The 12,370-nt window shown below is 42.2% G+C and overlaps 1 protein-coding gene across 1 annotated transcript in view; it reads left to right on the top strand.

The window, feature by feature from the left end:
- The window catches only part of LOC124046183 (protein kinase C zeta type-like), a 282,494-nt gene that overhangs the window by 234,556 nt on the left and 35,568 nt on the right, over positions 1-12,370 (top strand). Inside the window, 6 exon segments of the mRNA XM_046366285.1 lie at positions 6,077-6,174; positions 6,756-6,842; positions 7,307-7,442; positions 7,714-7,801; positions 8,012-8,131; positions 11,429-11,508. Of these exon segments, the coding sequence (XP_046222241.1) occupies positions 6,077-6,174; positions 6,756-6,842; positions 7,307-7,442; positions 7,714-7,801; positions 8,012-8,131; positions 11,429-11,508 (609 nt within the window).

Here is a 12,370-nt window from a genome sequence, read left to right as displayed (position 1 = left end):
CGAGAGTAATTGAGAGATGTTATAGTTTCCACCTCTAGGTGGGGCTATGGTATTGCTATTAGACATAACACACCAGATTAATGACAGAACTACTACAGAGGGAGAGGATAGACATTTTGGATTGATTGTCCTCTGATGATAGTAATGTAATCATTGAGCTCTGAGTTCTTCACTTTTCAATGGACGACTAAGAGATGGACGTAACAACATTGCCAAAATGACCCACGTGGAAAGGACCATTCCTTCTATTGCCACTCAACATACTGTTAAAGGGGCAATCCGGGATTATACATCAATATTTTAACTTTTACAGTGGTTACATTTCTCCCGCTCCCTGTTTATCTTACATAGTATGGCCGTTCAGAACTTTGTAGATCTCTCTTTGTAGATCTCTCTTTGTAGATCTCTCTTTGTAGATCTCTCTTTGTAGATCTTTCCCAATGTTTTTTAGTGATATCACACCGTATATTATAGATTCTATACATGTATAAATGCATTCATGCCATATAGTGGCAAGAAAAAGTATGTGAAGCCTTTGAAATGACCTGGATCTCTGCATAAAATTGACATAACATTTGATCTGATCTCTAAGTCACAACAATAGACATACAGAGTTCTAAACTAATAACACACAACTTATTGTATTTTTCTTGTCTATATTGAATACATCATTTAAGCATTCACAGTGTAGGTTGGGGAAAGTATGTGAACCCCGAGGCTAATGACTTCTCCAAAAGATCATTGAAGTCAGTAGTCAACTAACCTGGAGTCGAAGCAATGAGACGAGATTTGAGATTTTGGTTAGAGCTGCCCTGACCCATAAACACTCACAAAATTTCGAACAAAAGAGATCTCAGAAGACCTAAGATTACGAATTGTTACCTTGCATGAAGCTGGAAAGGGTTACAACAGTACGTTAAGACAACATTTCAGCACTGTTGCTACTCTCCCTAGGAGTGTCCGTCCTACAAAGGTGACTGCAAGAGCACAGCGCAGAATGCTCAATGAGGTTAAGAAGAATCCTAGTGTCAGCTAAAGACTTACAGAAATCTCTGGAAGATGTTAACATCTACAGTTGAAGTCGGAAGTTTACATACACTTGGTTTCGAGTAATTAAAACTTGTTTTTCAACCATTCCACAAATGTCTTGTTAACAGACTATAGGTTTGGCAAGTCGTTTAGGACATCTACTTTGTGCATGACACAAGTCTTTTTCCAACAATTGTTTCACTTATAATTCACTGTATCACAATTTCAGTGGGTCAGAAGTTTACATACACTAAGTTGACTTGTGCCTTTAAACAGCTTGAACAATTCCAGAGAATGTCATGGCTTTAGAAGCTTCTGATAGGCAAATTGAAGATGTACCTGTGGATGCATTTCAATGCCTACCTTCAAACTCAGTGCCTCTTTGATTGACATCATGGGAAAATCAAAAGAAATCGGCCAAGATCTCATAAAAATGGTAGACCTCCAAAAGTCTGGTTTATCCTTGGGCGCAATTTCCAAACACCTGAAGGTACCACGTTCATCTGTACAAACAATAGTACACAAGTATAAACACCATGGGACCACGCAGAGGACCCCACGGAAGAAGCCACTGCTGTTCAAAATACCCCATTGCTGCATGTCTGAAGTTTGCAAAAGAGCACCTGGATATTCCCCAACGCTACTGGCAAAATATTCTGAGGACAGATTAAACTAAAGTTGTGTTGTTTGGAAGGAACACGCAACACTATGTGTGGAGAGAAAAAGGCACAGCACACCACCATCAAAACCTCATCCCAACTGTAAAGGATGGTGGAGGTAGGGAACATCATGGTTTGGGTGCTACTTTGCTGCCTCAGGGCAGCTTGCTATCATCAATGGAAAAATGAATTCCCAAGTTTATCAAGACATTTTGCAGGAGAATGTAATGCTACCTGTCCGCCAATTGCAGCTCAACAGAAGTTAGATGATGCAACAGGACAACAACACAGAAGTGGCTTGAACAGAATGGCTTGAACAGAAGAAAATCCGCCCTTTGGAGTGGCCCAGTCAGTCCTGACCTCAACCCGATTGAGATGCTGTGGCATGACCTCGAGAGCAATTCACATCAGATATCCCAAGAATATTGTGTAACCGAAACAGTTTTGTAAAGAGGAAGGTCCAAAATTCCTCCTGACCGTTGTGCAGGTCTGATCCGTAACTACAAAAACATTTTGGTTGAGGTTATTGCTGCCAAAGTAAGGTCAACCAGTTATTAAATCCAAGGGTTCACATACTTTTTCCACTCTACACTGTGAATGTTTACAGTGTTTTTAATAAAGACATGAAAACGTATACTTGTTTTTGTGTTATTAGTTTAAGCAGACTGTGTTTGTCTATTGTTGTGACTTAGATCAAGATCAGATCAACTTTTATTGCCAATTTATGCAGAAGTCCACGTAATTCTAACGGGTTCTCATACTTTTTCTTGCCACTGTATACAGCATGTGGTTAGTTATTAATTAATTTAGTAAAGCCTGACATCAAAGGTGTCAGCAGAAAGAGACTTACGCCTCTATTACTACTAATGAAGTCAAATTAACCAATAGGTATTTGCAATGTTATGCGTAAGATAAAGATTGAATCCATCTGTATTGTGAGAGAACACGGAATGGAGGAAGAAGGTTGGACAGCCATTATTAATTGTCCATTACTTTAATTAAATAAATGCATTATTCTTGGCTATTGTAGAAGGTTGTGGTTATCATAGGATTCACTATGCTAGTCTGAAGCACAAGTTGCCTTCAAGATCTAGGATCAGCTATCTATCCAAAGGTTTAAAGCTTCACAACTGAACTCTGATCAGCTCTTAAGAACACCATCATTGGCCACAGCAACACTCTTCCTTCAGCACCACTGGCAATGCTAGAGAACAACACCATGCCTAGCCAAACAAAACTATACCCAAAAGTCCATTTCAGGGGATGAGAGACATAAATCAAATCACATTTGTTGGTCACATAGATGCTAATGCGATTGTAGCAAAATGCTTGTGCTTCTAGTCCCGACAGTGCAGTAATATCTAACAAGTAATCTAAACATTTTCCCAACAACTACCTAATACACACAAATCTAAAGGGGTGAATGAGAATATGTACATATAAGTACGTGGATGAGAGATGTCCGAGCGGCAAGGTGCAATAGATGGTATAAAATACAGTATATACATGTGATATGAGTGAAGTAAGATATGTAAACATTATTAAAGTGGCATTAATTACAGTGATTAGTGATCCGTTTATTAAAGTGGCCAGTGATTGGGTCTCAGTGTAGGCAGCAGCCTCTCTGAGTTAGTGATTGCTGTTTAGCAGTCTGATGGCCTTGAGATAGAAGCTGTTTTTCAGTCTCTTGGTCCCAGCTTTGATGCACCAGTACTGACCTCGCCTTCTGGATGGTAGTGGTGTGAATAGGCAGTGGCTCGGGTGGTCTGTGGACCTGTTGGGGCGGTATGAAAACTGAAGTGGCCGCTAAGGTGGAGGGGATATGATCCTTGACTAGTCTCTCAAAGCACTTCATGATGACAGAAGTGAGTGCTACGGGGCGGTAGTCATTTAGTTCAGTTATATTTGCCTTCTTGGGTACAGGAACAATGGTAGCCATCTTGAAGCATGTGGGGACAACAGACTGGGATAGGGAGTGATTAAATATGTCCTTGTACAGCAAGCTGGTCTGCGCATGCTCTGAGGATGCGGCTCGGGATGCCGTCTGGGCCAGCAGCCTCGCGAGGGTTAACACGTTTAAATGTTTTACTCACGTCGGCCACGGAGAAGGGGAGGGGACGCAGTCCTTCCTAGCGGGCCGTGACTTTGGCACTGTATTATCCTCAAAGCGGGCAAAGTGTTTAGTTTGTCTGGAAGCGTGACGTCGGTGTCCGTGACGTGGCTGGTTTTCTTTTTGTAGTCCCATGATTTCCTGTAGACCCTTCCACATACGTCTCATGTCTGAGCCATTGAATTGCGACTCCAGAAAAACCAAGGGGAGTGTTTACATGTTTAAAGGGGTCAGTCCTGTCCATGTTTGAGGCCTGATGATGATCTGAATTGGTATTTTAGCCTCGGTTTAGCCTAGTCAGCCCCTCAGCTTGGCATCCTGTCTCTGTCCCTCTCAGGGCAGCCAAGGCTACCAGCCAGGGTAGCCAAGGCCAGGCTTTTAGAAATGAGCCGAAAAATATACGTCCAGCTAAAGCCAGACAGGTTGCTATTCCTGTAGCTATATAATCTAGAGGGCAAACCTCTTATCTTTGCCATTGATCCATAGAGACGGAGAGACGGCACACCTCTGCTCTTTGCCATTGATCCATAGAGATGGATCGAGGGCACACTGATCCTATTGATCGCTTCTGTGACGATGCCAGACCCACTGAGGGCTATCTCCATTTTATATTAGTGAATTATTTCATGGTCTACGTCTATGAGTAGATTGGCGTTTTGTAAACAACAAGCATAAAGTCTAGAGATGGATAGAGAGTGCAGAGACCCAACCATCCAAAGACTTTAGTCAGAAGGAGTATAAGTTCACGGCCTGGAAAAAGCAACAGATGTTTGTCTTCCTGGCGCAATCGCAGGCAGAGCTCTGTAATCGGCTCACTGTCTGTCAACTCTGGCTTGGGCTCGGAAATGAAAGTGCTCTGATTTCTACAGCTTTCTGTGTGTGAACGTGTGTTTGTGTGAGAGAAAGATTTATTGTGCATAGGGTATGACTTAGTCTACACTTACAACAGGTTACTCAGTTGTTTGTGAAGCTTAGAGTGGAGCTCCTCATTTTACACGTTACATCTAGGTGGTCATTATGGGGTTGGAAATGGTTTCCTTTAAATGCAGTGTTTAGTGTGATGTTTATGCATGTGTCGTTTGCCTATTTTTACTCCTTAATTTGTCAGAGTAAGAGAACATAAGGTGCCTATTTCTCTAACTAGTGCTCTTATTTGTGATTGTGCCTCTTGGTTTCCCCTCTGTCCAGTATTAGTACTGAGTAATAACTACAAATGAATGATGTACCATGTAGACACTGAAATGTGTATATTTCTTAATTTGTTTGTCTTTGAGATACTTATTTATCCCATTCATTGCCTCTGCCAGGAGGATGGCACTTGGCCACAAGTGGATATTCTAGCAAGACAATAACCCCAAGCACACAAAGAAATGATTAAATGACCACAAAATCAATATTTTGCAATGGCCATCTCTGAATTGAAGAGGGCAGTCCATAAGTGCAGACGAAGGATCTGGAAAGATTCTGTAAGGAGGATAGTGTAAGACTCCTCCCAACGTGTTCTCATATAACGTTTTAGAACGTGCTCACTGTCGCTATCCTCGCAAGTGGAGGGTGCTAGAGTATTGGAAACAGGGTTGCCAATCATTTTGACCCCCATATTTTACATTTTTTTTGTGCTTTCTCTGAGTATTAGTATAAAAATAATAATTTCCCAAAATTTTGGAGCATACAATATAGCTCAGTATTTGTATTATATATTTTTTTACAGTATTTTTTCTCATCTTTATCAAGGATTCCAATACTTATGGAGCAGACTGTATTTTCCATGACTTAAGTGTTAGGCTTTCTGTTCTGCCTTCTATTGTTATCTGAAAGAAGACCGTTTAGGTCATCATTAGGGCGACACCTACCTACATCGGGATCTAACTTGGATCAATTTACTAGTAAATTTACTCTGTCTTTTCTTGTTTATTAAATGTAGTCGAATCTAAAGGGTTAATACCGATAGAGTAGAAATCCAGTGGGTTGAATAAAAAGTGGCTTAGAGAAGAGAACCTTCTTGTATTGTACCATTGCAATGAGAAAAGAAAATGGCTGCTTTGTTTCTTAATGTTCCACTACTTCTTCCTCTGGGGAACTGATTTGACAGCACATGGACACGAAAGGATGCTAATACTGTATACAGTATATTTACAAAGTCTGTCGTACATGGCATCATGCATCTCGGTCTGTTTGTTTGTTGAGCAGCTCGTCCGTAATGAGTATGGACAAGACAAAATTTTTGCTAATGTTTTGTCTTTTTCTCTGTCTCTCTCTTTGTGCGTTTCCCTTAAAGGACATTGACTGGGTGCAGACAGAGAAGCACGTGTTCGAGCAGGCGTCCACCAATCCGTTCTTAGTGGGCCTTCACTCTTGCTTTCAGACAGAGAGCAGGTAAGAGGCAGACAGAGAATGAGTTCTGAATGACTTATACTCAGGCTAAATAGAGGTGAAATGAATCCATTTCTCTACAATTGTTCCACTGGCCTTGGAACTAGGCAACTGAATTGCTCACTATTCATTATGTGAAGTAAGAAACTACGGAGCTGTGGCTTCTGGGAAAAGTGACACATTCAATGACAGACTTTTCATTGTAAGTAAAGAAATGTATAGTTGTAGTCAATTAGAGGTAGGCTATGAGAGCCTTTACCATAAGACCATGAACCATGACTTAAAGTGAAACCAAACATACATTTTTAGAGGGATTGGAGTCATTATTACCCAGTCTTTGGTCACACATGTTCACCATGGTAAAAAATTATTATTATTTTTTTAATGAAGAACTTTCAAATCATATTTAGCCAGATAATGGGCATTCAATTTGACATGCAGCCTTCAGTTGGCCAATGATAATAATACTAGCTATTGTTTTGGAAAATGGCAATCTTGGTAAAGAGGGCCGCTCAGGCTGCATTCAAACTCCAAGACGGATTGTTTACCAACTTCTTCTCCTCTCCCATTTCTTCTGATTGTAGGTTATTTCTCGTGATCGAGTACGTCAACGGCGGGGATCTGATGTTTCATATGCAACGGCAACGGAAACTACCAGAAGAACACGCAAGGTTAAACCAGCAACATCCTCCTGCTCCTCTGATACTTCAAGAGCATACGGATAGAACCCTTAATCATGGCTCTCTGCCATTTCCTTTAACCTATAAACTTATCCATTTATTTTAAGGATGAATAGGCCGTATTAACGTCCCAATATGATAGGCAATATTGTATTTTTCAGGAAAGCACACCAGAGGTAGAGAAATCACGAGTATTTTGCCCACCACGTCTCACTATGCCAATTGTGAGGTGGAGAATGTAAATATTGAAAATAAATCACCTATTCGTTAGAAACTCCTTCCCGTATAATATACATAATACCATATACTGTATGTGGGCCTCAGGATGTTTTCTACATTGTGCGAAGGTCCGAACGGAACTGTAAGTTGGACAAACTGTGTCACCGAGTCTGGGTGCCGGGAATTCTCTGAACGAGGATAAGCATGCCTGAATAAATCTTCCTCTTTTCTTTCAGATTCTATGCTGCTGAAATTTGTATCGCTCTCAATTTCCTGCATGAAAAGGGAATCCTCTACCGAGATTTGAAACTGGACAACGTTCTCTTGGATCACGAGGGACACATCAAGCTGACAGATTACGGGATGTGCAAGGTGAGACCCATGCACAGACCTACTGTATACTGTTATAGTACTGCTACTATGCTGCTTACTTGACTTCCCATTCATTATGTAGAAGTGGATCAATACACTAGACATCGAATGTCTCACGCTCTTTCACTTGTCTTTCTCTGGCTCTCTTTCTTTCTCTCCATCTTCTCCATCTTCTCCACTCTTTCCCCCACTCGCCCCTCTCTCTTTCCCCTTCACCACCTTCTCTCCCCCCTCATTTCTCTCTCTCCTTCTCCTTCCTTCCCCCTATTAGGAGGGCATAAGACCAGGAGACACCACCAGTACATTCTGTGGAACCCCCAACTACATAGCCCCTGAGATCCTCAGAGGGGAAGACTATGGTGAGTCCCTCCCATCAACAAACACATACATGGAGGGAATGGGGAGAACCTCAGCTCTGGGAATTGGCTATTTAGGAGTTATTGTAAAAAACTACCACTTCAATTAAATACAAAATATGTGGAAAAAAATAATGAACATGTCGCTGTCATTACCATACTATTGCTGAATCTAACCAAGATGGCCGACGTTGTCTGTGTCTCTCTCTCCAGGGTTCAGTGTTGACTGGTGGGCGTTAGGTGTGCTCATGTTTGAGATGATGGCCGGGAGGTCCCCTTTCGACATCATCACCGACAATCCTGACATGAACACAGAGGAGTACCTCTTCCAAGGTGAGATATCCCTCTACTACAGTATGATGTGGATTCATAACAGCTCTTCTGACTCGATAGCTGTGTTCGAATACCCATACTATATACTACATACTAGATACTATTAGTTAATGTTAGTATACTGTAAATTAACAGTATGCTTTCAGTTGAGCATACTAGCCGTTAGCCTGTCTATTGGAATTTGATGCTGTTGCTATGCAACCTCTTGCTAGGTAGTTAGCATAACAAATGACTAGTTAGACATTTTACGACTTTGGGTGTGTTCTTCAATTCAATCTGGAGTGCCAGAGTGAGCTCGTAAATTCAGAGCGTTGTCAGATTGTAAATTCAGAGCGTTTCGCTCTCAGAGCGCACACTGGATGCTCGGGCCGAAGAGTAGGGTTGATTTGAGCGTTCTGACCTTACAACGGCAGTCAAGCACCCAGCTAACGTTGGCTAGCTTGCTAGCTGGCAACTTCCAGACACAAATGAGACCTCTCTGACCATTTTACTTGCCCTAGCAGAGCTGGTTAGGCAGTTTTCTTGTTATCTAGAGCGTTGGTGACTTTAACTAGGCTGCTGGCAACAATTTAATTACGCTTTTTTTGCCGACGTTTACTGACAGCGGACATTGAGTGCTCGTAAATTGGTACATGCGATCTGGTACACTCGGACAAGAGTGCTCTGAAATCAGAGTAGAGCCAGAGCGAATTTACGAAACACCCGAATGTCCATTGAGAAAGCACAACAACTATACCATTTAGGTAAGCTAAGAATGATGGGAATAATCAAGTCAATAAACGTTGGGTAGTTAGCTACATATCCTATATAGTTAATATACTGGCAAGTTTTATGTATAACTACTAATGTTAGGTAGTTAGCTAACATACCGGTACATACTGCTGTAATGATATGCTATGTGGTTCGTGAGGACAGCGTAGTTAACAAATTTGTCAGGCAATATAACGAGTAAGGCAACTTATTTTAAGTCATTCCTTTATTACATTGCTCAACATTTTCTTAACATTCGTCATAATTAGTTAAAGCAATGAATTTGTATCCGCTCTCGTTGTACTTCGACTGCATATGTTCCGCCATTTTCTTCAAATCTTGAAACAATGTGAAGCCACACCCATTTCCTGAAGAATTGCATTATGGGCCCTAAAGTACAGAAAGTAGTGTCCTCTGCGTGTATATACTTCATATTTTGTACAACTACCGGGAACATTTGGCATATGATCTATATCCATACTATGACCAATAAGCATACTATATACTCAATTCGCGTCACAAATAGTACGGTTAGTGCGGTTAGTATGAGTATTCGAACACAACTAATGTCTCAAAGTGTTTGACATTGTTAAGTGTGACATTCCCTACTACTACGCAATGTGTAGCAGCCACTGGGTTTGATGCATGGTGATCATTTTGTGTCAAAAACAAAAACAAATGCTCTCCACACATTGGCTACTCACTCCTCCACTCCAGGGCATGATTATCCAGGATAGTAGTACTTAATATTCCTATATATGTCTAACTTTTTATATCTATATAATGGAGCACTAAAAGCATTTTGGTGCTCCAAAACCCTGTAAGACAGTACACAAACACATCACACGTCACTCAATATGTTTTATGTATTTTGGGTTAAAACCGATAAAGATTTCTACACTAAAAATAAGTATGAGACATTTGGACAGCTAGAGCTATCTGGAAAGGCAAGACCACTGGAGAGACAACTGTATGACCTTAAATGTATTATACCATAGAAATAGAATTGATTGAATGGGATGTCCGTTCCAGTAATTATATTTGTATGTGCTACCCTGTACTACAACCCCCCCCCCATACCCTGCAGTAGCGAACATTCTTCCATACCTCCCCCCCAGTCTCTCTCCACCATGCCCACCCATGGCATTCTGGGCATGGGCATTGAAACGGGCATCTGCCAGCCTTTTGGTCCTCCTCACGCCCCCACAGGGCAACCAGCATGTCTCCTTGATGCCACCTTGCTAGCGGAAACCACCCCCTCTCTCTGTAGGGGAGGGCTAGCCTTATGCCACAAGCCTGACCTGTGCCAACCTCACCCTGGGAAACCCTGGCACACATGCCAGACCACAGAACCATAGACATGCAGACAGAGTTCGGGGTTGGCATGGTGGTATCCAAAATTCCATGACAATTAGGTTGTAACCAAATGAGAATGTCATGGAACGTGTTGTACTAACTGTCAGTCTGTCCGCTTGTCTGTCTGTTTGCCTTTTCCTTCGGTCTGCTTGGCTTTCCGTCTATACTATGCTACGCTCTGCCATACTATACCACTCCCCAACCCTTCCTTCTGGCGACGACTAGACACATGCCACCATCAGTGTTCCTAACCCTGGCCCTAGGCCAAGCTCCTTAACACCACCAGAAGCTGCATCCCAAATGGCACCCTATTCCCTACATAGTGCACTACTTTTGAACAGAGCCCTAGCCATTTGAGATGCAGCCAGTGACGGATCCAGTTAACATTCCATTAGGACTCAGTGTAAACAAACACAACAGAGCGGGCCGGCCGGCTGGGGGCATTTAGGAAGAAGAGGATAAACAGCACTACTCTTCTGTCTGTAATCTGTTCATCAGAGAGGCTTTGCGTCCGCCTCGTCTGCTCCTAGACATGCAATGTTTGTTGATGAGGAATCAGAAATATCTATCTGTTTTGTTGTGTTGCTGGGGGAGAGGGGATTTGAGGTCAATCAAGGATTGACTTGACCCGACAGAGTGCGTCCCAATAACCTCTCCTTTCTCCCGAAGTACGCACTTGTTCACTTGCCTTTATGGATTTAACAGGAAATTACTGGTTTAAGAAATGTCATCTAGCCCAGGCCTTCACCATTCCAATGCTTTTAATGTGGGGAGGAGTGAACATGTGCACACCTCAGGAGGAAGGAGATATTATTGGGACATACCCAGAGTGGCAGTGAGTCCAACTAACCAACACAAGATGAGGCTCTACACAATACTACCAAACTGTTTCCTGCTGCAAAAAACCGAACGTGCTGTACTACATCACATGTGTTCTTAATGTCCAGGCTGTTGATTCAATATTGTGAGTGCCTTTAGTCTCAAGGCTGCACACGACTGACAGTCACAGAACAGTGCCCCCTCATCCTTCCTCCTCTTCTGTCTTCCGCCCACTCGCTCGTACGCAGCAGGCACTGGGACCCACAGGCAGGCCAAATGGTGAATCACCAATTGTTTGCCTCCCTCCCTTCGCAGGATTGTCTTACCCTCTCTCTTTCTCAATCATTCTTTTTCTCTGTCTTCCCCAAACAGTTATTCTCGAAAAGCCCATTCGCATCCCAAGGTCTCTGTCGGTGAAGGCCGCCAGCGTGCTGAAGGGCTTTTTAAACAAGGTGAGAGAATAACGCTGAAGTGTAAACCCAGTGTGGCCAATCAGGTGTCTCCTTCTCTCCTTCCCTCCCCCTCTCCCTGTCTATTTGCAGTGCTCAGTGAAATCAGCTTGTGTAGGAACGTGGCCAAGATCATATTAGGACAGCAACATGACAGCCACTCTGTGAAGGTCTTACCCATTTGGCTGAGAGACAGCGAGTTTGTGTGTGCGTGTGCTTTCACATGTTTTTTGTGTGTTATGCTATGGCCGACTTTCACATCCACTACAGTTACTTACACGTGTATTTGTTTCTACACGTGTGCGAGTGTATCATCCCCGATATGCCTGGCTATAGTAAGACACAGTATAGTATTGTGTGACTTGGACTGGCTTATCACATGCATTAAGCCTCTGCTAGTTAGGGTGCCAATAATAAAATAATGGTACTGATGAAAAAGAACACCGTCCCACTGTTGAAGTCAGCTGAGGGAATTGGTTACATACATACAGTACATACAGTCACTAGTGAAAGTCTACACACTCCTTGCACAGTCTCCACATTTTGCTGCCATGCAATTAAATCTAAAAAGGGATCAAATTGTATTTTTTTCCCTGCTGATCTACACAACCTACTCCACATTTTCAAAGTGACAGAGAAATTATAGAAAATTGTCCAAATGACTAAGAAATGCAAAATGAGGATGATATTGATTGTGTATGTCTTCACACCCCAGAGTTAATACTTGGTGGCCATTACAGCTGTGAATCCTTTTGAATAAGGTTCTACCAACCTTGCACAACTCTCAGGGAAACCTCCAGGTAACTGACAAAATAATGGTAACACTTGAGTAAATGAGGGACACAAATTATATTGAAAGCAGGTG

This window comes from Oncorhynchus gorbuscha, linkage group LG10 (assembly GCF_021184085.1).
Source record: "Oncorhynchus gorbuscha isolate QuinsamMale2020 ecotype Even-year linkage group LG10, OgorEven_v1.0, whole genome shotgun sequence".
Taxonomy (NCBI): domain Eukaryota; kingdom Metazoa; phylum Chordata; class Actinopteri; order Salmoniformes; family Salmonidae; genus Oncorhynchus; species Oncorhynchus gorbuscha.
This window is presented reverse-complemented; position numbering and strand designations above follow the sequence as displayed.